At 35.4% G+C, this 26,326-nt stretch overlaps 6 protein-coding genes across 7 annotated transcripts in view; 4 read left to right on the top strand and 2 right to left on the bottom strand.

Moving 5' to 3' along the window:
• Positions 1 to 3,584: 3,584 nt before the first annotated feature.
• LOC141430016 (RAB11-binding protein RELCH homolog) lies at positions 3,585 to 4,368 on the bottom strand. The gene is made up of 3 exons (XM_074090551.1): positions 4,310 to 4,368; positions 4,054 to 4,224; positions 3,585 to 3,785 (listed from the first exon to the last, which is right to left on the bottom strand). Exons 1-3 carry the CDS (start codon positions 4,311 to 4,313, stop codon positions 3,607 to 3,609), a joined length of 354 nt encoding a protein of 117 aa, XP_073946652.1. The 5' UTR covers positions 4,314 to 4,368; the 3' UTR covers positions 3,585 to 3,606.
• A 614-nt stretch (positions 4,369 to 4,982) lies between these two features.
• Positions 4,983 to 8,753, top strand: LOC141430311 (uncharacterized). Its single transcript, XM_074090952.1, has 2 exons — positions 4,983 to 8,287; positions 8,588 to 8,753. The coding sequence occupies exons 1-2, from the start codon at positions 5,153 to 5,155 to the stop codon at positions 8,732 to 8,734; spliced, it is 3,282 nt and encodes a 1,093-aa protein (XP_073947053.1). The 5' UTR covers positions 4,983 to 5,152; the 3' UTR covers positions 8,735 to 8,753.
• Positions 8,754 to 8,831: 78 nt separating this feature from the next.
• Positions 8,832 to 11,743, bottom strand: LOC141430312 (transmembrane protein 170A). Its single transcript, XM_074090953.1, has one exon. The coding sequence runs from the start codon at positions 11,439 to 11,441 to the stop codon at positions 11,043 to 11,045; it is 399 nt and encodes a 132-aa protein (XP_073947054.1). The 5' UTR covers positions 11,442 to 11,743; the 3' UTR covers positions 8,832 to 11,042.
• A 472-nt stretch (positions 11,744 to 12,215) lies between these two features.
• Positions 12,216 to 17,881, top strand: Yeti (yeti). The gene is made up of 4 exons (XM_074090951.1): positions 12,216 to 12,658; positions 15,119 to 15,620; positions 16,083 to 16,263; positions 16,574 to 17,881. Exons 2-4 carry the CDS (start codon positions 15,119 to 15,121, stop codon positions 16,665 to 16,667), a joined length of 777 nt encoding a protein of 258 aa, XP_073947052.1. The 5' UTR covers positions 12,216 to 12,658; the 3' UTR covers positions 16,668 to 17,881.
• LOC141430309 (uncharacterized) lies at positions 12,725 to 14,982 on the top strand. Its single transcript, XM_074090950.1, has one exon. It carries the CDS (start codon positions 12,868 to 12,870, stop codon positions 14,941 to 14,943), a length of 2,076 nt encoding a protein of 691 aa, XP_073947051.1. The 5' UTR covers positions 12,725 to 12,867; the 3' UTR covers positions 14,944 to 14,982.
• Positions 17,882 to 22,195: 4,314 nt separating the features above from the next.
• Positions 22,196 to 26,326, top strand: part of p130CAS (Serine_rich_CAS and FAT-like_CAS_C domain-containing protein p130CAS) — a 120,200-nt gene continuing 116,069 nt past the window's right edge. The window contains exon 1 of one of the 2 annotated variants that reach the window (XM_074090943.1): positions 22,196 to 22,384. In XM_074090943.1, coding sequence (XP_073947044.1) covers positions 22,331 to 22,384 — 54 coding nt within the window. In that variant the 5' untranslated portion in view covers positions 22,196 to 22,330. The remainder of the gene's footprint in view (positions 22,385 to 26,326) is intronic. The other variant, XM_074090947.1, reaches the window with a different exon arrangement.

Below are 26,326 nucleotides of genomic sequence, written 5' to 3'. Positions count from 1 at the left end.
AAATACGAATCATTTTCGAAGTTGCAAATAGAACGTGCTTGTTGATTGGTTATTCAGAAACAAAGCAGGGATTGGTTTGCGCGCGTGCTGCAATCTCAGATGCACAACAAATGGCGCGCAGAACACGGTTTTAAGCCCCGCCTACTAGGACACGCAAGGCCATTTTTCTAACGCAGTTACAATTCCTGACTTATTATTTATTCATAGGCTGAACGTCTAGAATAACATTATGTAGGCTATTTTATCCCGATAACCCAGCCGGATCGGCATAAAATCTTGAAATATCAACCGCGATTAGAGATATGAAATTCGGCATGAATGTTTTATATTATAATGTTAATGAAATCCACAATGTAATTTTTGGGAACTCCCAAGAAAATTCAGAAAAATTCTGGAATTTCAAGTCAACTGCTGGATGTACTTAATGGTTCACGCGTGCGAAACCGCGGGTAAATACTAGTAAGTAACTTTATAAATCACTATCTTGTCTCCAAAATGTTGGATGTAAAAGGTGTTAGTATGGTTATATAGTTAGGGGTTATCTATAAATTACGTCACACATTTAGGGGGAGGAGGGTTCTAGCTAAGGGCGGCAGGGAGGGGGCAGCTGCCCCCCTAGAGATTCTAAAAAAGTTGCCAAATGTAAAGCAACCAAACCAGTTATTGCAATCGTCGTAGATATAAGGCTCGTACCACAAGAGAAAGGCTTCATGTGCTCTCGACTTTACGTACAATTCATACTTTTCTCATTCGCCATATCAACTAGCCCCCCTCTGGGCTATCGGCTGGCGATGCCATAGGGTCAGGCGGTTTGTGACACAGGGACAGGGTCACAATATTTTTCATAGCAATATGTGTGACTGTGACAATGCGGGGAGGGGGCTAAAAATGGGCAAAATTGGTGTAACATATTTTATGGACGGTGACATCAATTTGCCATATTTTTTAATGTCCGAAACTTATTACGCATAACAGGTTTCGCATAATTTATTTACGCCGAATCTTAAGTTTGCCGAAATTTCGTTCCGAATGATTATTTACCCGAATATTATATTAGCATAATATTAACCTGGCCGAATTTTATTATGCATAATATTGTTTAGCACATATGTAATTTAGCGGAATTTTGTTAGCCCGAAGTCCTCTCCAAATCTATGTCCGAAAATAAATTAAGTACTATTTCTTGATTAGTGTAGGTAAATATAAAAACCGGCCAAGAGCGTGTCGGTCACGCTCAAAATAGGGTTCCGTAGCCGTTAAGAAAAAATTAAGTAATATTTTTCTAAGGATTTCGTATTTTATACGGAATCTTCCAAGTTTACGTATATTTTATACCTTAGGCTGCTATTTACTCTTAAACTACTAATAATTCTCAAGCAAACTTAGCCGTTATAGTTTTCCTTGTAAGTTTGATATACTTACTACCATCCTGATTTTTTTAAATTTTGTACGCCCACCGGTTTAGATTTTAGAGAGGGGGACGCGCGACTTTAAAGTTGAATATTTCGCAAACATATCACTGAATCGAACAATCGTCTTAGAAAACCCCTAATGGTTTTAGAAGATCTATCCAACGATACCCCACACTATAGGGTTGGATGAGAAAAAAAAACACCCTCAATTTACGTCTATGGGAGGTACCCTAAAAAAAGATTTTTTAAATTTTTTATTGTACCATTTTGTCGGCATAGTTTACATTATATATCCGTGCAAAATTACATCTTTCTAGCACTGATAGTCCCTGAGCAAAGCCGCGGACGGACGGACGGACGGACAGACAGACAGACAGACAGACAGACAGACAGACAGACAGACAGACATGGCGAGACTATAAGGGTTCCGTTTTTGCCATTTTGGCTCCGGAACCCTAAAAACGGTAATGATAAAACAATTATGACTCGAAAAATAGGTTATTAGTTTAGGTTAGAATTGTAATTGTAACAGAACAATCAGCCACCAGTAAAAGAGGCACGGTCATAAAAAGGGTGGAAGGGAAGCCCCCTACGGAGGGGGGGGGCGCTCGGGGGGTGGATTAAAACAAACATAATCTACCCCCCTTTTAACCTGGTTAGTTTGTTAGTTACCTTCTGTCCCTAAGATGAAAAATAGAAGCCCCGGTCATGCCCCCGCATTAAAAAATACTACCACCCACTAGTTACTAGTTTCCAGAGAAGTAGACTGGATTAGGTTAGTAAGCTTAGGTAATAAAATGTAATATTAAGATACTCATTTTATTATATACCTAGGCAAAATAACATGCGTAAGTCATTTTCTCCCTAAACAATATTCGGAATTCGCAAATTATGCGTAAAGAGCCCATTCGGCTTACATTGGTTATGCATAAGAGTTCTGGGTAAACAATATTTAGCTTTGCTCTGGCTAAAACTCGACAATAAGCGTTTTCCCAGAGATAAGACCAAGCTACATCGATTTGTCATCCTCGAAAACCCCCACATACCAAATTTCATCGAAATTGTTGCAGCCGTTTTCGAGATTATGATTATATATACCTATTGCTTGTTTAAAGGTATTAGATTGCACAACCATATTCCAATTCGTACTTTGTAATCAGAAAGAATAACAAAATTAGGACTGTAAGCAGTTTCCATAACACATTGGTCTAGTATACTTTAAACAGGTAAGGTGATAACTTGTGGAACATGCATTGATGCCTTATTTATCTGTTTTGTTCACAGTTAACCGACAAGTACATACACAGTATTTACATTACAATATTACAAAACAGCAATACCTTTTGATAATGATACTCAATACTTGTGGTTGCATTGCAATGACACCAAAAACCTATATAATGATAAGAGAATAAGTAAGTAATAACAAAGTATACACACCTATTCATTTCACAAAATTTATATAACTGGGTAGGTACCTTACCTGGATACAAACTCATACCACAAACAGAGACCATATTGCCTAACGTTCCTGACGCTTACAATCAAATGACAGTTTTTTTATGCAAAATCTGTCACTTGATTGTGATTGCGACCATCAGAAACGTTAGGCAATATGGCCTTAGGGCAAATGCCAGTAACAAATGTTCTGACAAGAGAACTACAGGGCACTATGCCTCGGAGAACTAGGGTGACTTAACAAAATTGAATGGTCTGCTAAGCTTCCTCCATGGATAGTGCTTACAGCTGATCATGCAAAAAAGGTGATACATTGCAAAAAAACATTTAGTTGTAGAAAACAGCCTGCCAACCTACACTTATATGTGTATGTGAGTGGATCAACTATTTCTTGTTGTTATTCTGTCCCGTCAGCGAGGGGACAAAAGTAGTACAGTTTAATAGAAGAAATGTTGTGTCACATAATACAAACATGCTTATTTTAGATGACCAATTATGAAAGGGGCTTAACATCCTAACGCCCAAGTCAAATTTTTGATTTATGAACATCAAACTTTATGTAATTTATGATAGTTAGATATATAAAATTACAATAAGTTCCATAATAAGAATCTGGGCGTTAGGAGGTTAAAACTACCACATATATGCATGTTTGGCAAATTTCAATCCTATTAAATTACGGTTTAAAGTGAATCGACTCATATAATGCTTTAACATAATTTTTGTTTACTACAAACTATTTCTTTGAACTAACCTGATCAGGATTTTCATCAGAGAATGTGATAGATGTGAGTTTGTAATCCTGGAGCAATAGATATTCATTTATAAGGAAGTTAAGAGCTCTCCTCTCATGGGGCTTCAGTGACCGCTGGTTGAACTGGCCCTTAGCATTCTTATCTAAAGCTGATTCCCCATCTAAAAACCATTAAAATTAGTATAGTCAGTGGTTTATGTAAAAATTAAAGAATTCATTCTGAACTATAAACAATGTTGTACCTAAATTTTTCACAATTTTGTTTGTTTATTTAGGTATTTTGTACAATAGTTTATATACATTCAAGTACTTTTCTCACCTGCAACCTTAACTTTACCTTTTTGTTTATAGTTCATTGATATGGACCTCCGCAAAATAACACCTAACTCAAAAAATTTTTTGTCTGATACATTTTGTAGTATAATTTACCTGCAAATTGTGTTAGATTTGCCCTTAGTGCATGAATAGTTTCTTTAGCTTTACGCAGCTCAAATTCCAATACAGCAACATCACCACCACTACCCCCACGGTCACCTCCACCATCCTCTGAGTACCGAGCAGTGTCAAGGGAATCCAAAGTTGCTTGGCTAGGTGAGCGATCTGAAAAAAACCAATGTTATTACCATATTTATTGTAAGTTAAAGACTTCCAATTTTACTTTGATTTCCGAAAAGTGTATACTTACGCATGGAAACAAATTCCGACGCTCTAGAAACATGTTGCTCAAAGTTTCCGGGATTTGAAAAGAATACTCTTAACTGTGAGTTCTGCCGCTTTACTAGTTCAGTGTGCAGCTCTAGACATGAAAAAAATTATCTTTCAGCAGCTTTGTTGCAATTCTTCGTATAATAAAAAGGGGCAGCGGTGAAAGAACTTTCTTCAAGATCCCTATAAGGATTCATGACTTATATTTTTTCACAAAGGTAAATAGAGAGGTAAATAAAAGATGATTTTTATTTTTCCCGGATAACTCATCTCACTTTGTACTTAATATTTAGCAAAATATAATGCAGAGTTGAAAAAATACAGCTTAAAACAAACAAGTAGTAAATAGGAAATAACAAGACACACTTTTCCTCAAACGAAACGACATGAGATAGATAGATTCACATGCATGGGTAATATTGGGGAAACTCGCTGACAGATGAAAATCGAATGAAACGAAACGAACCATCGTTAATCAGCGCACCAGAATCACACGGAAGTCAGTTATAATGCATACGAAGCGCTTGATAGCCGAGCCAAGCGCTAGGTAGTCATAAGTACTAATAGGTAGTCAGCTCTGTGCTCCCTCGTTGCCCTCAATTTTAAGCAACGAAAAATTATCTATGGTCTGTCAAATAAATGTCAATGTCGCGTTCGAATACATACAAACAAAAGTTGCTTATTTTGGGCCGTTATGTTTGTGACCTACTTTAATTCTTTTATATTATTTCCTTGATTATGGCTCGATGTTAAAAAATCATCGTGGTGTAAGAATAATAATGCATTTTGTTATTCCTCAAATATATTCTCAAATCTAACGACAATGGGTGAAGCATATTTTAAACTAAAAAGAAAACTGGAAGATCTGGGTTACAACAACACTTTACCTTTGGACGCAGTACCTTTAGTAGAATGTATCCTAGCAGATTTAATTCAAACTACGCGCAGTTTGCAGCACTACATGGATTTGTCGAAGGAGGCTCTAACGCAACGCGACTCGCTAATGTTAGAGGCTGAACCGTACAAGTGCGACAATGCTAAGCTAATTCAAGAGAACAATCGTCTTCATAGTGAAAACATAAACTTAAAAGAAGAAGCTCTAAGAGTTTCTAAAGAAAGTAAGAGGAAAATCAAATCATTGTCAGAGGAGCTTATGAAAAAAGACTCTCTGATAGGTAAGTTGCAGCATGATGTTAGAGATTTGAGTTTAAGGGGCTTGTGTGCTGGGACTCAGAGCAGTCGCAACAAAAGTAGAAGAAAAGACAGTGGAGACAATAACACTGCAAGAGTATGTATCTGTAATGAACAACAATTTAATGCTGATAATGATGTAACAGAACTATTAAGAAAGGTTCAAAATTTGGAAGAAAAAAATGAGTCATATTATGATGAAATTATTCTATTAAAAAGTCAGATTGAGCTGAGAGATAATGAAATAGTAAGATTGCATATTTTACTAGAAGGTGGCAGGCCTCTTAAAGCAGTCAGCAGAGATGTGTGCACCTCTCACTCAGATGGCAAATTTCAAGATTTTGTAAAACAATTGCAAGATATGGCAAAGGCAAATGATCTTTTAAAAAAACAAGTAGCTGATGGTTTGGAAAAGCAACATGAGGCCATGCAGCGTGCCCTTGATCTTGCTGATAAGAATAAAAATTTACATGATGAATTAAAAAAAGTAGACACCCTTGCCCTAACTGTTGAAGAAGATTGTAACAAACGAATAGCTGCAATGATGAATGACATGAATTTCTTACAAGTTAGAATTGAAGGCCTGACCATGAAAAATGCAGAATTAACAAAAGAACTTTCCCAGTCTAGTTTAAAATCTTCGCCAACTCTGTGCAAACTTCAAGAAGAACTAAACATAGCTTTAAGAGAAAAAGATGCTTTGAAAAAAGAGATAACAGATTTAGTTGATCTCAACAAAAGTTTGCAAGATAAAATAATCTCAGTTACTTCTCGAAGTAATTATTTGGGTGCTAATAATGATGGTCATAGATTTAGTCCTAAAAATATGGTATGTCCTACTAAAGATGAACTTCAGTTACTACTTGAAGGAGAAAGAAAGATATATGAAAAATGCATGTCCAGTCTGCAAGAAAAACTAACTGAGACAACAAGTATGTTTAATATGCATTTAACAAAATGTAAAGATAAGTACATACATCCTGGTTCAGCTGCTTCTGCTGATAGTGTGTTTATTAAAGAATTGCATAAAAAATTATGTGAATGTCAGCAGGAGATACTGATGTTAAAAAAAGAAAATGATGAAATGAAAACTAAGAATGCTTTCCAGGAAGAAGGTAACAAACAGAATTACAAAGATATAATCAGTCACTTAAATGCTGAAAATGCTGAACTATCAAAAGAAAATATTGCTTTAAGCCACCAGTTAAGTCAATACAAGAATTTTAAATCTGCTAGATTTAGTACTGGAGGTGAATACACAAAACGAGATATATTGAAGCTCCAAGATGAAATTGACAGACTAAGAGATACTATTCAAATAGTAAGAAAAGATAAGGAGGAATACATGTCTCGTTGCAAAGAAGCTATGGATTTGGTAGATAAACTGAAAAGAGATCTATCATATAAACACAGAGAAATTGAGCAGTTACAAGAGGAGAATAGTTCTTATAAAATGACCCATAGAACTGGAAAAGCTTCTGCTGATCATCTTAGAGAAGAATGCAACTTCCTGAGAGAACAGATAAAAACATTGCAATCTGATGTTATTAAAGAGAAGACATTGGCTAGTCAAATTAAAAACATCCAGATGGAAACTGAAAGAAGTAGTAATGAAGTGCAGAGTGATTTATTATGCACTCAAAAGAAACTAAGCCTAGCTAAAGATAATATTGACTCATTAGAAAGAAAATGTAATATTTTGCAATCTGAAATAGTTTCATTAAAAAATGAAAAGTCAAATCTAATTGAAAATATAAAGAAAATTGATCAAGAACGTGATAAATTAGTGATAGAATTGGATAACAAGACTGAGAACATGAGTATACTTGAACAGAAAATTAAATCGCAGAGTTATGAAATTAGTAAATTAGAAAATGAAATATCTGAACTCAAAAGAAAAATAAGCACTAATAAAGTATCAGAACACAGGTTAGTTGACCATGAATCACAAATATTTTTTTTAAATGGGGAAATATCGCGCTTAACTCAACAATATGACAATGCTGTTGTTGAAAACAAACATTTACAAAATAGTCTAGCTGACGCAAATGGCACATTGAAATTGACTAAGATTGAGTATGACAAATCCAGAAAAGAAGTTGATGGTCTTAAGCAGCAATTACAGCATTATGTAGCAGAAATCAGGAGAATTGAAGAAATGCTTTCACAGAAAGAAGCAGAAAGATCAGACATGCTAGAGCATTTTGCTAGTCTTTCTGTTGAAGCAAATATTCTCGAAAACACAAATCATTCTTTAGAAAGTGAGTCTGCTTCTAAATCATTACAGTTACAATCCTATATTAGTAAAATACAGGCCTTGGAAGAAAGATCAGTGGACAAAGATAATCTAATAGATACCCAATCATCACAAATTGCCGCTATGACTTGTAAGATAACAGCATTAGAAAATGAAGTTAAGTTAATTTCAGAGGAGAAAGATCTTCTACAGCAAAATGTGTCATACCTAAAGCAGATGTGTAATAGTTTGCAAAAAGATCATACTAGTGTTATGCAAGGCTTGACTGATACTGACTCTGAGCTGAAGCTTTACGAAAATAAAATAAAAAATCTTTCAAGTGCAAAAACAAGACTAGAAGCAGACAATCAGGATATTAAAGGCAATTTAGAAACAACAGAAAAATTATTATCAAAGGCCAGGAGGGAAATTGTGGAACTAAAACTAGCTTTACAGGATGCTACTTCTGAAACAAAAGCCTTGCAAGATAGAATTAACAGATTGAGTAGAATAGAAACTGTGGCTCATGAAGTAAGTAATGTTGTTAGTAAATTAATCAATTGTAATATTAATTTGCACCACAAGCTTTGCGGTGAAGGAAAACATTGTGAGGAAACCTGCACAAACCTGTGAAGCAATTCAATGGTGCGTGCGAAGTTCCCAATCCGCACTGGGCCCGTGTGGGAACTATAGCCCAAGCCCTCTTGTTCTGAGAGGAGGCCTGTGCCCAGCAGTGGGACGTATATAGGCTGGGATGATGATGATGAATATTAATTTACCTGTAGTTGTCTCAATCAAATACTAATTATTTATTTAAAAAATTATTTGCAGTCCACATTGACTCGAGAAGAGTTGGAGCTACCGCTTATGTTGGAAGAAACAATACATGAGGTAAGTCATGAGGAGGATGAGGAAAGCTCACGTTTTCATGAAGTTCGGAAAAGATATTCAAAGTACTCTCATGGAAGTACTTTGTAAAATAAATGCAATTTGTTTTACAATGTTGTCTGTTGTTTATTATTTAACATTAAAACTATTATGAATTAGGTGAAATTGTATTTCAAAGAAAACTGTAGTATATGAAATAAAGTTTTATTTATTACCATTGGATAAATATGAAAAAGTTATTTTACCTAAACCAAATCCTCTACACAATACATTGCTAGCTACAGAACTAAAACGCAATAGCTTTACTGTTTTAACAGTGCTGTGTCAACAAAAACACCTCCATACATCTACTTACATACTTAAATCACATTACATGTTTCATTTCAGGCTAGAAGTAAATTTTTTTGAACCATTTGGAATTTGTTTGCCGTATATAAACTGAAGTCTAATTTTATGAAATGAAAATCTTTAGATAGCTATATCTAGTTGTGTCCACTTATGCTTCTGTACAAAATTTGCCTGAAAGATTAAACATAAAAACACTTGAGGGACAATAAATTAGAATATCCCTAAAGATTTTCATGAGATTTTTTACAGCATCCTATTCCTACTGCACAGGCTATAAGTTCAATTCAAATGCTCACAGATTGCTCCATTTCACCCTATTATAAGGCACAGTGAAATTGCTTGAGAAAACTAACCAAGATGTACCTATTCAACAGTAGGTAGGGACTAATCCTAAAAGTTAGCATGTAGTGGCCAAAACTTTATTTACATGAAAGAAAGGAAAATTAAAGGGCAATATCAAGACCAAAACAATATAGGTACATGTAAAAAAGATGCACAAAGTTCAGGACTCAATATCTCAATCTATAAACCATTTTATCCTCATTCATCATCATATAACATCTACAAATATATATTTTTTGAATGCAATCACTCATTTCTAAGCTATCTCTAGCATTATTCACTATTCTATGTATAAATTCAAATACATTTTATTTTAAACATTTTAAGTTGATTGATTACATGGGTAAGTACCAAAGTTTAGGTAGGTAGATAGGTAATTTGTGCATACAAATAATTAGCATAAAAACTGTACAGTACTGATGCAGACTTTGAATACAAGTAATAGAAATATTGTTAAACTTAAATATTTACCTGTGTAAATTATTTATCATACATATCATACAATTTTTGTAATTATTTTATCCAATGTTATTAAATTAATACTAAGTCACAGAAAGCAAGCATTTTAGTGACATTCGGTGGGTCTAAAATAGAGATATCAATGAGCAAATTAATCATATTCACAGTATAATTTATGAAAAGAAATACTGAATGTTATAACCATGAACATAAATATTCATCTGCCAGACTTTTGAGACCATTACAACTATTATTTAATCATCATTAAAAAATTATATCTAAAAAGACACCAAATTAAAGTATTAGTTTGTTATCTTCATAGAGAGTCTCGATGCAAAGAGCTTTTATATCACATTATAGTTATACACAGATAGTTTTTGTAGGAAAGTAATTATTAAAACCTTTTTTTTAATGGGTATGGATGAGACAGACAATTGCAAACATAGAAAAGGAATGTGTTTTCAATTAACAATCAAATAATTTTCTTGTCTTGTTTTAAATAAAAGAAGAATTGTCATTATTAGAGTATCACATAAATTACATTATGTTAGTAAGTTTTAAAAGACTCACAAATGTTTTGGAAAATGTTCATCAATATATATGCCCATCAACATGTTCTCTCAAACATTTGCATGTAAAATCTCTCTCTTCTTAGTTGTTCACTCTTGATCTTGATTGCATGTAAAATAGTTACTAATTAATGATTAAATAGTAATTGATGTCAGAGTATGTGTATGGCAGACTGTTAGCTATTTCAGTTTTGCTACATTAACATATTTCATTGTCAAGTTTTTAAGTAGCTAACAAGTCAAACAAAACATTTGGTTTAGTTCTTTGAAATGTAAATTATTCAATAAAATCACAATAGTTTCTGCCAAGGATAGAACTTATATGCTATTACCATAATATTTACATTTTAAACAATAATTTAGTGACTCATTGCATGCCAATAGCAAAATAAAATTAATTTATTTTCAAATTATACATTACAATTCTAATATGGGTACAGTATACAACAATTACACATACCATAGAAATACTATTTACAGCATCCTCATTATATATATATCACTTAATGAGTATTTAATTTACCATTATATGTAAGGGCCAGTGATAGTTTCCTTACGGTAATATATCTGCACCTTCCCATGCCATTTACAATTATAATGCTAAGATAATTGACTTTTAATTATTTTAGTTATATCAAGGGTTGACGCAACACATTTTTTCCTAATTTGATCACTTCATATTACAAAGTTGCTAAAATCCTTGTGAAACCAATGCCAGCTCCGAGGATTGTCTGTCCTATGCCCCAGATCATGGCGTGTATGGGCGGCATTGCCATATTGGCAGCACGGTATATGAATGCTACAGCAGCACTACTAGCCACTCCTGCTGTCACTGGGCTCACAACACCCATCACTATTAAAAGGACTGGAAAAAACTTGCCATACTTGTGCTTCCTTAGAGTACCGAAAGCGACCAGCCCCGCACACGTATGTACGAACACTGAGGAACACAGTGACCACAAAAACACTGGATACCACATTTCTCCAAACGTGTCTAATGGATCTCCTGGCGTTAATCGAAACACATCCACGAATGAATCGAATTCAGACACTCGGAACTCGGACAACATGTCATACATGTTGTCTTATGGGTTCTGATGCTTACAGGCATCGGGGCAGTTTTCTTGGTCATGAATTAGTTCACTAAACAGAAACTGTTTTTCGACACAACGACAACAGTCTATACTCAACATAGGAGCGCAGTGAGATTAATATACATCATGCGAAACACATCTTTCAATTATTTTGTAAACTACGGCATCGTGTCGTTTTAAAACTTTATAAAACCACACGAAGTACATAATTTATTATCAATAAATAAGATTGCCTTCTTTGAATGTCATTTTTTTCCGGAAACGTCAGTCAGTGATAGTGAAGTGACACGCGAATAGAATTGACCTATCTAATATCTACATTAAAAATCGAGTCTACGTGAAATTGTTTCCGAATCGACTCGAGTCAAGTGTGACTAAGAGACTTGTCTATGGTTAACATACAATAGTGAACAGTATAAAAAAAATAACGATATACCGCTTGAAGTTTTTAAAGTTGGGAATTTATCATAAATATTTATTCGTTTGTTGTGTTTCCATATACCATGTAATTAATTTATGTTATTCAGCTTTAATATAAAATTTAATCCGGAAATAGGTGTTGTCACAACAGATAATCTGTAAAACCCTGTGCTATGCCCGTTTCACATTATCTGAGAGTAAGAGGGACGGTACGAAACGAACTTCGAATTTCGTAGTAGGCCAAGAGTAGGCCCTCTTTTGTTGTTTGGATTGTGACGTGAACCCGCAATGTATCGCTACTGGCACGATTTTACTGGAATAATGTGAACCGGGCATAACACAGGGTTTTACAGATTATCTGTTCAAATCTGTTGTGACAACACCTTATCTTCATACTAAGTGAAGCGTGTAGTTGTGTAGGTAGTGCTGTGTAGTTAATGTACGCTAAAATTATTGCATTACGCGCGCAATATTTTGTAGGCCCTGATAATGCGCGACTATGATAATATACGGACGGCATGATAATCGAAAGCAAAAATGCTTCGGATTATCAAGTCGTATATTATTGCACTTACATTCCGAGCTGTACATTATTGTTTCCCAGTGAAGCTAGCAGCAAGCAAAGCAAACTGACAAGTGAGTGAAGTGAAGCTAAGTGAGTGAACTGACCGAGCAGGATTTTACAGTGGTGGATATTTTCACTCTTATTGATTTTATGCAACAAAACAGAAAAAAAGTACCTAATTTCAGGAAATAAGTGCTTGACCGTAATTTAATTCAGGGTAAGTCTTTGTTTTCCTCCATTTAGATAAGATAGTTTATCAAAACATGACATTCCATTGACGTGAAGTTGGCAACTTTATAGTCGAAGTCCAATCGAATCGAAACATTGCGGTGGTGATTTCTTCATAACCTATTTGGTTAACCTCGTGATATTTATTGAGAATAAAGTGTTAGTCTATTTAAAAAGTGTGCAAACAAAGTTTTCATTATGGGGAAAGTGCGTTCTGCTACCGGGGCTCCCCGGAAGCAGGGTTTCAACAAGTCGGGGCACTCCATGAATCCAGATCGTCCAACCGAGGGATTAAAAGGTGTCGGCAATCCCCGGACCAAAGGAACCATTAAACGGCTGCAGATGTACCGTAACTTTAAAGCTAAAAGAGATAAAACTGGTAAAATTATAACTCCAGCACCTTTTCAAGGTTGGTTGCCTTCGGGAACCCGAGCTCGCGTTGAACCTAATCAAAAGTGGTTCGGTAACTCTCGTGTGATCTCACAAAATGCCCTTCAAAAGTTCCAAGATGAATTTGGGGCTGTTGTCAAGAATCCATATCAAGTTGTTATGAAACCTACCAATTTGCCAATAACATTACTCAATGAAAAGGCCAAGCAAGCCAGAGTGCACTTACTTGACACTGAGGGCTTCGACAAAACATTTGGACCAAAAAAACAACGAAAACGAGTAAATTTAAAGTTTGGTGACTTGGGTTCACTGTCAAAGGCTGTTGAAGAAAACACAGACAAATATGATGAGAATAAAGACATAGACAGGGTTCGGGAAGATTCAGGAGTCAAAGAAGGACAGAGAGATTGGGTGTTTGGAGCTGGTATGAGTAAAAGGATTTGGAATGAGCTTTATAAAGTAATTGATTCATCTGATGTACTACTGCAGGTGCTGGATGCTCGAGACCCCATGGGGACCAGAAGCCCATTTGTTGAGAATTTCCTAAAAAAAGAAAAAGCACACAAACATTTGATTTTTGTTCTAAATAAGGTTGATTTAGTGCCCAACTGGGTGACACAGAGGTGGGTAGCTATTCTTAGTGCTGAATATCCTACTGTTGCCTTTCATTCATCTCTCACACATCCATTTGGGAAAGGATCTCTTATTAATCTGCTGCGGCAATTTGGAAAATTACACATTGACAAGAAGCAAATAAGTGTTGGGCTGATTGGATATCCTAATGTTGGAAAATCATCAGTCATTAACACTTTGAGGTCCAAAAAAGTATGTAAAGTGGCACCTATAGCTGGTGAGACTAAAGTTTGGCAGTACATAACTCTAATGAAGAGGATATTTCTGATTGATTGCCCTGGAGTTGTTTATCCATCAGCTGAAACAGACACGGAGAAAGTGCTGAAAGGAGTAGTAAGAGTAGAACTAGTACAAAACCCAGAAGACTATATTGATGAAGTCATCAAGAGAGTAAGAAAAGAATATTTGGTGAAGACATATAAAATTGATGGCTGGGAGACAGCAACTGAATTTTTGGAAAAGATGGCTGCAAGGACAGGGAAACTGTTGAAGAAAGGGGAGCCTGATATCAATCAAGTTGCAAGGATGGTGCTTAATGATTGGCAAAGGGGAAAACTACCTTTTTATGTTGCTCCTGAAGGATTTGAAGTTCCTCTTTCAAAACAGCCCAAGGAAGATGAGCAGAAAGAGAAGAAAACCATAGTTGAGCAACAGGAACCAGAAGAAACATCTACAGGAGAAGTTACAAACACAGCAAAGGATGAAGAATTTGAAAAAGAACAGCCACTTATAAGTGTAAATAATTTAATAATAGCACAAGATTTTGCTAAAATTCGAGTGGGATTAAAATTCGACAATGATGGTGATGTGAAACCACTGAATGCTGTTACTCTACCAGATGAATTGAAGGATGTAGATGATAAAAGTGATAATGAAGAAGAATCTCAAGAGGGAGATGACGCGCAAAACGACGATGGTAATGAGTCCTCTGACATAAGTGATTTTTATAGCAATGATGAAAATGAATGCAGTGATGTTGAAGATTACTTGACCCATAAGCCTGAAACTGTTAAGGAGATGAGGCGAAGGAAACTAGAAGCAGCCAGTGGTTCATTTACAGTTGAAGAAGTAGCAAAGCAGGGCAAGAAACGCAAAGCAGGACCAGAGGATGCTAATATCAAGAAGAAGAAGATGACAGCAAAGGAACGGCGTGCATTTGAAAGAGCGCAACGTCGTACCAAAACTGGAAGCAACTTTTATGAAGTTTCTAATGTTAAGAATAGGAACAGAAATAAGAAAAACCCTGTATAAACTTCTGTGTTTAAAATAAATAATTTTATGCAACTGTAATAGTTTTATTTTATTGATTCACTTGACAGTTTTTTTTGTAACCAGTAGAGGTAAATATTATACAAATATTTGAATTTAATACTTACTGCAAAATAAATAAATTATATTATTTAATATAGAACTATTGTGGTTTCAGATGTCGTCTGATAGTGAGAGTGATGAAGAATTTGTGCCAGGGGAACCTGAACAGTTGTCTGAAGAGGATTCAGCTGATGAGGAAACTGATTTACAATTTGAAAAGGAACAAGAACACAAAACTAAAAAACGAAAAGCAGTTCAAGATAAAGATGGTACAAAAAAACGAAGGACTAGAAATAGCATAAAAGAACCAACACCTGAACCAGAGCCTAAAGAACCTGAACCTAAACTCGATCCAGAAGAAAGTAAGAAAAGAGAAGACGATCTGTGGGCCATGTTTTTAGATGGCACAGATACTAAACCTAAAGCAGCTCCTAAAGAAACTCCCACTGTTGCTCAAACTGTAAAGCTAGTAGAAAAACCCAAAATACCAACTAAAACTAACAATGATGATGGCAAGGCTAGGGAGAAGAGAATATTCGAATTTGCGGGTGAAACTATTGTTGTAGAGAACAATATTATAAAAGAGAAAATCAAAACTGCAGAAACCATCGCAACAGGTAATTATTTATTAAAATCTATAAATTATTACCTACTTTGAATAGGCACAGATATAGATTCTCTAAAAGGTTAAATAATTCACAATGATACTTACTACAAACTGTTTTCTAAGGGTCACTTGCATGGGCCACATTTAAAAATTTTCATTGTTAAATCTTGGTTAGGGTAGACAGTTCCATACTTTTTGACATTACTTTGACGGATTTACATGGACCTGAGTATTTTTATTTTATACAGTGTAGGCTTGCGTTTGGCCACAATCACGCCTGTATAACATGTAAATAACTCTTGAGTTAAGTGCTAGCCCATGGTTATTCATTACCCAAGGTTATAGATATTTTTTTTCACTCTAGAATTTAAAATAAAATTTGGTCTGCGCGTTTCTCTCTTGGAAGCTAAGAATGACTCCCTGCCATACTTGTTAAAATAGAAAAAATAAAATTGTGAACAATTCTTTTCAGGAAGCAAACCTGTACCACCATTGTCACGAGGGCGTACATCCGGTTTAAAAGACGTTCTTGGCCAACTTAACAAGAAAAACCAACTGTCCACCCTGGAGAAATCCAAACTTGATTGGGAGACATACAAAAAGGAACAAGACATTGCTGATGAAGTCCAAAATCACAATAAAGGAAAGAATGGGTATGTATGAAAATTATTTATTAACATACAAGATATACAATAAATAAGAAATACATTATTAGTCATAACAAAAAAACAAAGAATAAAAAATGAAGAAAATTTAACTAAAATTAACTTATTCTAAACCTATAAACCTAAAATATCTCCAAGATCGCTACAATTGGGCAGGGTGCCCATAAGGCTGGCAATCAAACCATTTTTTTGCCATTGCAAAAAATGGTTTGGACTGCAAGAAAATTCTCGTTGGGCCATATGCGGGCCGCATCTTTGGCGTGATTGATTTATGCGATGTTTAATTTTTATTTTTCAGTTATCTGGACAAGCAAGACTTCTTGGAGCGCGCAGACCACCGTCAATACGAAATCGAGCGAGACATGCGCCTGAGCCGCCGTAGCAACCGATAAGATGTACCCGCCATATTAGTTTGTAGTGTATGTTACTTCTGGGCCCAGTTTCTGAAGGTATATTGGCCTGATAATAGTAGACAAATATTGTTAGACTTGTTAGCTTTAAGAAACAAGGCCCAGCCATATAAATATAACCAATGAGTGGAAATGTCATTAAATATGTTTGAAAATGAAAACAAATTCGGTGAACGCGCGATCGATGCGCTCTGATAGATCTTTCCAAAGTCAGGCATGATACAAAAGCAAAGAAAAATATTGATTGATTAAATATCTATAGTCTGTTTAGTTCTTTTGTAAAATATTATTTTTGATGACCAAATAGTCTATTGGTTAGAGAACCGGACTACAAAGCTAGGTCCCGGGTTCGATCCCCGGTATGGGCAGATATCATATGATATTAAATGATATTGTAACGGATAACACACGTCTTAAATCGAGTTTAGCTCGACATGTTTCGGGCGAATTCGTAGCCCTTCTTCATAGAAGCACGCAACTCAGCGGCTGCCGCAACACGCGTACTGCGAGCCACCGCTCTGTTCGCGCGACTGCCCGACGAAACAAACACTGGCGCACAACTACCTGCATTTTCATCGTCCATTCAACGAGTCTCACGGTATAAATATTATAGTATTAAGGTATGTCGGGGCAAGCGCGCCGTCAGGAGTTAACCATTAAAATATCGAAAAGTATTGATATTGCACTACTAACGACATCTTACAGGTCTTAGGTCAGGTCTTAGGTGCGTAGTTGTAAGACGTCGTTATTAGTGCTTATGTACTTTTCGATATTTTAATGGTAGGCGCGTTTACCCCCTGCTGGCGCGCTTGCCCCAACTTATAGTTTCATGTTCAAGATAATATGTATAAGTTGAAAAAATGGGAAGTTTTGTTCTCAGTTCTTAGGTCTTGGTTGGTCATTATTGCCTTCAATTATGTTTAGTAGCTTACCTACCCATAACAAGCTTTGCTCACTTTGGGATTAGGTCAATTGGTGTGAATCGTCGCGTTTTATTTTATTATATAGATTATCAAATAACGAAAGTCGATGTATAATCTATCACAATTCTAATAACTAAAATGGTTCTGTTCTTGTGTGCTACAAGTGACAGCATTAATGAGTTTCGGAATTACTTTTTACACCACTCTATTGATTTTGGTTATGTTTAATGATTTGTAACAAGCATTTTCTCTCAAATAAACATTAGACGCAACTACATGCGTTTTGTTTCCTAGCTTAAACGGACTTTAGTTTACTTATATCTTGCTTTCTACTCTTTTTGTTGTAAGTGTTAAGCCGAGTTTAGACTTGCAAGTAAAATCGTGCAAGTTGCATTACATTGCGAGGCCGTAAAGCCAACGAGGTTGTAGCGGTCAATCTAGCACCGCAATGTATATTCGAATTCAATGGAATTAAGCAATCTGGTAAACAAATGTTGTAACTGACACTTGACTGACGACTGGCTGACTGACTGACTGACTTTGGACTGAATGGCGTTGGCTGTAGTGACGTGAATGCTCTTTAAGATACTTCAATCAGCAGTAAATAATTATTTTGAATTTATTCATATTTCATTATTTAATGTTTTCCTAAGTTTCACAATCCTAACTTAAAACATTAGGTTTTTCTTATACGAATTTCCACCAACCTTATAGCCTCCTTAGGGCTGAAAATTTTAAAAATGGCGAAACACGTATTCTTTTAGTTCTGTTCAAGAGTCATTCACAATGTTTCCATGTCCCTTTTAATTTTAAATGTTTAATAACATTTTCACGAAGTTTTAGAATTATATCTTCAAATATACCTAACGTTTTTTCAACTTTCACTCCTCTTTATATATACATGTAGAATTGTATGTATATATTGTATATATGTAGAATTTTTAATGAAATCTATTAAAGGGTAATAGCCGGGTAAGCATGGCGAAACTGCCCTTAGCGAAAAAAATAATTACCTTTTACTGGGTTATTAACCTTTACATATGTAGTGCTTTCACCAAAAATTAAGCCTCAAATCCGTCAGGTTTAAAAAAAAACCGCATATTAAAATATATATTTTATTTTAGCCAAAGTACTAACCCGATTTCTTTGTAATTTGGATATGTTGTAAATACAATTAAGGTCGCTTTCTAAAAAAAAATTATTGAATTATCTCTTGAAAAAAATCAAGTTAACAACTTTAAAAATAAAATAAAAAAAGTACGTGCGGAATTGCGACAGTTACATACATTTTTTTAATAACTAAAATCGGGATCAACAGTGTGAAAAACTTGAATTTGTGACATCCCATACATTATTTTCAAACAAAATAACTTCTACGTATTACACTATGAAGTTATATTCCCAACGCATTTTGAATTTGAAACGCGACTTATTTTACTGAGTGCGGACCTTAAAATCCGTAGCTGTATGCGGCTAGGGCTTACGGCATTAAGACAATTAAAAAAAAAAAAAAAGGCGGGAATGGTAGAATGGCACGAATTTTATAATGAGCGTTAACGATTGCGAGATGTCGGTTCCTTCATTGAATAAATATTTTATGAAGCTTTGAAAAAACTTTTTTCCAAAAAATACCAGGCGAATTCGTTGTATATTCTCGCTTATGATTATATTTGTCTACAACTACGAAGATCCGTGACAGAGTATTTCGAAGAAGAAAGTCGTTACTCCTTAGCGGAAAATGTAAGTTTTGTCATTACTTAATTAGTGTATTTACTTTAAACTAAGCAATCGTTTGTGATTAGGCAGCATTCGTAGCAATTATATACTGCCGTTTAACTGGTTTATAATTAGTACAGTCTCTACAAAAAATGCGTACCCCGTAGCCGTATATATACCCACAAAAGCAATTTATAGTGCAAAACGTCACATTCTAAATTCAAATTCGTTAAGATAGCGTTCAAAATATACTTCATTTATTGTCAACTTGGTTTTGCTTGTATGAAGAGAAAGTGTTATGGGATGTCACAAATTCCATTTTTCAAACTGTTAATCCCGATTAAGCTATTGAAAAAAAAAAATGTTAAACACCATTAAATTGTACATAAAATCTGTAAATTTGGAAATTGTCGCTATCTCGCACGTACTTTTTTATTTTTTTGAAATTTTTTAACTGATTTTTTTCTATTTTTTTCAAGAGATAATTCAATAATTTTTTTTAGAAAGCGACCTTAATTGTACAAACAAAATTAAAAAAAAAACCGCATTCAAATCGGTCCACCCGTCTAAGAGCTACGGTGCCACAGCAGACACACAGACACACATATCGGTCAAACTTATAACACCCCTCTTTTTGCGCCGGGGGTTAAAAAATAAGGGTTCATTGGACTAAGGAACCCTAAAAAAAACGTGTGCCCATTAATAGCAAGAAGGGATTCGAAGAAGGGTGGAAAAGTGACGAGATTCTAGAAGGAAATATACATGATCCTTATATTATATATTTGATGATGCCTTTCTATTCCTCGTAGTTCTGTGTATATGACCTTATTAAATTGCAATATCAGCGTCTCATATTCTCAGCTACGTGCAACTATGCAAGTTTGGCTCTCACAGCCACTTGCTCCTAGCGTTGTATTCAGGGCTTGAATGTATTGTAAACTTGTATAGGAATAGCCAAATGCGTCAAACGACAAATCAGTGGTATTCAACGAGCGACCATAATAATATCGTTTGACTCAATCAGATCAATGAATTGAGGCGCGCAATGAGTTTCAATCTGCGGCAGGCCGAGTTTGGGTCTATTCCCAGTGTCACCACAACTATTTTTACCTGACTGCCCAAAGGAGGCTTATTTTATCCATTTGTTAACACCCGCAAAATTACTTTTCACTTCAGCAGCTCAAACAGGCAGGTTTTGCTATGAAAAATCTTTAATTTTTTTTTTAATGCTGAGGATAGTGCCGGGTCCACTCACTGAATTCCAAATTCTAAATTTGACTTTGATCTGTCGCTTTCACTTCAATATGATAAAAGCGAGAGATAGGATCAAATTGATACTAAGTTCTGCAGGCCTAAAAAAAAACAAATGTTCGGATACAAAACGCAAAATTACAAAACGTCTGTTATATTTAGTATATATAGTGCATTACTAAAGAGATTTAGTATAGCACTTATTGTTCGAAGCTTGTACGGTGCTATTCTCAAAACAAAAACTAAAAAACTACAAAGATAAATTAGCAAACAAAACGAGCATAAATTAACGAATATCCTGCTCAATTTTACTTTTTTCTATGTTTTTTTTTTACTTTTTAATTAAGCAAGAAGCATTATACCTACCAACCTAATAAAAAAATACGGTGTTGACCTTTAGCATTAAAAATATGTCAATAATGAATTAATTATAATAAGAACAAATTCAAAAACATAAACACGTGGTGAAATTTAAAAAACTTAGTCAATTATATATGACAGCGAAATATTTCCGAAATGTTAAAATTTTCCCACTCTTTTAATTAATAAAGTATGCAACCTCGTTGTACGAAAGCCACTGTTCTTGTTTTTTTTTTTAAAATAAAATCGTTCCGTATACTGCCTGCCTACCTCTTAAAGTTCGATCAAACATTTGTCAAATTGAATGAATTTGCAAGTAATCTATTTATATTCATGTTTCAAATAATAGAGATCCGAATAAAATCATATTTAATTTAAAGGTTTATTAAAAAAAAATATACGTTTATTGTTCAACCCTTTTAATGACCCAAAGATGAGGTTTTTTGCAGTATTAAAAAGTATGATGTTACGAGTTACAATTTGAGAAAAAGTTTTAAATATGATTAGGTAAGTACTTTATTTATTTCTTAACAATCGGATTATATTTTAAAGTTTTTGATATTTTTTGTCTTCTAAATATATGTGAGGTTTTATTTTAACCTTTAATTTCAATGTTCTCGCTGCTCAGATGAAAGTTGTATGTGTCAAAGTTTTTTGCATCTCGTGTGTTTGAACCCCTCGCTGATCTCAGGATTCTAACCTAGAATCACTCGCTATCGCTCGTGATTCAATTGTAGAATCCTTCGCTTACTCGGGATTCAATTTGCACAAATAACTATTACCTAGCACCAGAATGAATTGTTGGTAAAAGTTGGACGAGAATTGCACTAAAACTAAACAATTAGCAAATAAAAAAAAAATGATAAGTACTTGAAGTTGTAGTAAAAATTAAGCACTTACCTACCTACTTAGATAATTAAATACCTTACGTATAATGTAATAAGCGTGTTTTTAGAAATTAGTCCGTAGTCTTAGTGAAAAAGTTTGAATTCATATGTTTGTAGTAGGAATTTAAAAAGTTAATAATTTAATAAAAAAATTGTGGAAGGTTTTTTTCTGATAAGGGCCCTATTAAAAAAAAGTAACAACTGGTAACAAAAAGTTTCAACGGGATCAGGAGTTACTTGCCACTGGTTTCAAAATTATTACAAGGGGAATAGCCCAAGCTGTTGCCCCGGCGAGTGATTTGCACACGCAGCGCTAATCAAGCACTAAACAGTTTATTTGTCGAGGCCGCAGTGTCACTGGAAACTGCTGGCACTAAAGTTGTGCAGCACTGGCCACTTAGAAAACGTGATAAAAAAAAGCTTAAAAAAAACATTTTTTATTTCGAAAAACGGTGATTGTGTTGTGCCAGTGATGTGAAAAATATACTCGATTAAAAAAAAAGCAAATATGACGGCTTATGGACGTTGGACGTTGTATGATGGCAACATGGATAATGTACAGGTAAGTAAAAAATATGCTTAACAAAGAAATTGCGTCATTTATATAGGCTTTATGTCGCTGAAATCGTGAAGTCGTTATGCTTAAATACGTTATCGCAATCTTACGCGACTATTACTTGTAGGTATAGTGTTAGTGTTATGCGTTTTAGAATTTATGTAAGTAGGTAATCTACTATAGGTAGCGACTTAAAAAACGCAGTTATCTTCTACAACTATTACCTGTATAGTCTGAGTGTATGAGTGTATAGTTAAATCTCTCCAGCCTTGTTTAGTTCATTATGTTATACAGCTATACTTAGCAACCACGGTTTATTTTTAAAATTAGTCCCCTTAACCTTGGAATCCCGAAAATCCTTTTTTAGAACTGCACCAATGATTAATATCGAGTCTCTAGTTCCAGTAGGTAGGTTCAGGCTGTACATTGGCTCATTGTTTGTCAGTCAGTCACGTTCCTTTTTTATATATTTTGTATAAGTTGGTAAGTATAGATGTAACTAATGTAAGTAACTAGGTACAACCTACTACCTTTGAATATCGCATCACTTACGTGTACGTAGGTACGTACATTTCGCACATTAGTCCCGTGTTTCACCATCCATTGATAAAATTTATCTGACGGATAAATGTGATGCCGTCTCTGTTTGTTTTGTTCGAATAGACGAAGACGGCATCACATTTATCAGTCAAATAAAATTAATCAGTGGGTGGTGAAACAGCCCCTAAGTATATTGTATATAGGGAGGGCACTATAAATGATAGCTACGTCTACGCAACATGGGTATTTATTTGTGTTCATGCAGTTCCTCCACATCCACACTGCAGGAACACACACTTCACACAAACCCAACTATCACCCTCACTACGCTGACGCGTTTCCAACTCATCCAGAGTTCATGCTCAGACCGTTTACCATGCTAGCAGATGTTAGACTGTGTTGTTCTGAGGATGAACCCTGCAGGGCTTCTACGAAACTCGAAGTTCGTATCGTACCGTCCCTCTCGCTCTCGTATTAAATAGTATATAAGTGTCAGAGGAACCGGACGACACGAACTTCGAGTTTCGATCGAGTTTCGTAGTAGCCCTGCTGGTTTTGTTCGAATCGGGTCAGCGTAGTGTGGCGGTGATATAAGTGTGGGAGAATAAAGAAAAACAAATTGATTCCAGTAATATTACAGATGCGAAATTTGTTTGTAAGTCTGCTTGTTTCTTTGTTAACTCTTCACGTCTAAACCGCCGAACAGATTTAGATGAAACTCGGTATACATACAGTTTAACTCCCGAGGAAGGATTTTATGTGGATTTGAGTTTTACGTGGACGGAGTCGTGGGTAAACTGCTAGTAGGGACTGAAATAAGATGCGCCCCTTGACCCCAATGGTTTATGTTGCATCCATAAAGTTCAGGAACTGCAGTTGCAACAGACGGTCAATGCACAAGCAACCTTGGAGAAGGACGTAAATATGACTAAGTGTTACTCACCGTTTTGCACCGTTCGTATTCTTTATATTTACTTACCTTACTCGCTGTTATCTGCAACTTCTTCTTTTTCGGGATAAAAGAAGCCCATATTATTTAGGGAAAGTGTAGGCTTCTGTACGTTACATTGGGCATATACTTATATAATCAGTAATATGTGCATTAAAACCTCCTGCACATTAAAAAACATACTGGCTGAATGAACTTTCCGCTTTCTCCCGCGCGGCGGCGCCACCAGTCAGTCTCGAAAATTTGACAGCTCGAAATGTATGCCGGCCGGCGCGCGCTCTTTTAAATTATTCATAAAAAACTGTGAAAGTGCTGTGATTGTGTCTTAAATGTGTCCCTGGGACTGAGGAATAGAGCCAGAACAAACTGTAAGTGAAACCTAATCTTGCCCAATTCGGTTTTGCTAATTATTTCAATATTAAAATGTCGTAGTTCAAACAGCTTCTATTAGTGGAAGAATTTTTTAAAAAAGGTAAAAAAAATAAAGAAGAAAAACAGAGGAAAGAATATGTTTAGATTATAGCCGTGGTGGATGGACTCTCAAGCTGTACCACTACCATGAGTTTACAGTGACCGTACTCGATAGCGACGGCGTAAATTATTTGTAGAGGCGCTGTGCAATTCTCCATACAAATAATTTACGCCGTCGCTATCGAGTACGGTCACTGTAAACTCATGATAGTGGTACTGAGGATCGTGGGTTAGCACCTCGTGTGTTGATCGAAATTTACCACGAGCTTTACTCTTACTTAGCTATTGAAGGAAAACATCGTGAGGAAGCCTGCACTTCCTGCGAAGCAATTCAATGGGGTGAGTGAAGTTCCCAATCCGCATTGGGCCCGCGTGAGAACTACGGCCCAAGCCCTCACATTCTGAGAGGAGACCCGTGCTCAGCAGTGGGACGTGTAATAGGCTGAGATGATGAAGATGATGTATAAGTTGTTCGTTTTGACACGGTCATTCATCATCTGCCCACTACGTTTAGTTTACCAAAAAAAAAAATAGATAGGTAACCTCAGTTTATCAGAACCATTTCACAATAGGTAAGTATCAGAATCATATATAAAAATTTGGAGACTAGAGATTGCAACCCGGTATGTTTCTCAACCCGGCCGGGCCCGGTTGCATTCGTCGCCAACCCGGCCGGGTTGTGTGTTAGCGATGAAACCTTTAAAGTATTTTATGAACATTTTCTATATATTATTGGAAAAAGACATAGATTCAAGGTTAATATTTATTTCAAACTGGCTTTATCACAATAATCAGTCTCACTCAAGTCTCAAAATCACACTTAATACAGAATTTATTACTTTTACTTATGGACGGAAAAGTCACATTAACTAACTAACTAGTTTGGATTAGTGATCCAAAATGAGTCTTGGCCTCCGAAATTAGAGCACGCCACTTAACCCGATCCTGCGCAGCTTCACGCAAATTGCCGGCTTGAAGCTGTCGCAGATCCGCCTCCACAGCATCAGCCCAGTGATACTTCGGCCGACCAACCTTACGAAGACCCATTCTCAGCAAGTGGCCGAGCCACTGAAGCCTGTAAGATTTAAATTCGCCGATTATATTAGGCTCAGCCACCAGCTCCTCAATCTCGGCATTCTTGCGGATCCTCCAGGTGTCATCGTCTCTTCTGACAAAGTAACATTAGTATTAGTAACTATTCATTTTATAAGTTTAAACTAGCAGGTCTTTCTCTTTACTCATTATAGTGTCTATATGAAAACATAGTATTAAAATAAGAAACTAATAACGCAGCTTAAAGTACTAAACGTGTCATAAATGTACTAAATATGTCACTTACCGGGTCAGGTGACCGGGCCCGGTAAGAATGGCCGGGCCCGGTTTGCAATCTCTATTGAAGACATGACTTTACCCAGACATAAGACCGGGCTAGATCGATTGTTCGCTCGCGAAAACCCCGAAAATTTCATCGAAATCGCTTAAGGCGTTTCGAGATCCACGAAATAAATATATACCTATCTAAGCTACCTACTGAACATCGCTATAACGCATTGTTAAGATATCACAGTAACTCAGATTTTATAGTATCCTAACTTGATTTAATAAATCCTAAGTAGATAAAAATATGAAAAAAATACCAATAAATACAAAAACCAAATTCATCGAAAAATACCTAGGTTAGAATCGGTTTTAATTAAATGCGTCCTAAAATCTAAAAGGAAATATATGACGCACAGTTATAATAAATTGTAGTAATAAATATAAGATCAGGAATATAGCACAAGTAGTATATAAATAAAGCAATACAAGATCGCATTACATACATTGTTCACCTAATAGGTTACCTTCCTATTGTTTTATTAACTTTCTTTGTTCTGCTTATGCGCACATTTAATACTTAGGTTAGGTACTAAAGATCAGTGTTATGCCATAATATATAGTTAAGTAGGTTATGTTTGACGGAATAGTAGAAAGGCAGGCTTAAGTGC

This window comes from Choristoneura fumiferana, chromosome 8, assembly GCF_025370935.1.
Source record: "Choristoneura fumiferana chromosome 8, NRCan_CFum_1, whole genome shotgun sequence".
Taxonomy (NCBI): Eukaryota; Metazoa; Arthropoda; class Insecta; order Lepidoptera; family Tortricidae; genus Choristoneura; species Choristoneura fumiferana.
The sequence above is the reverse complement of the archived record's forward strand: the minus strand, read 5'-3'. Positions and strand labels throughout refer to the sequence as shown.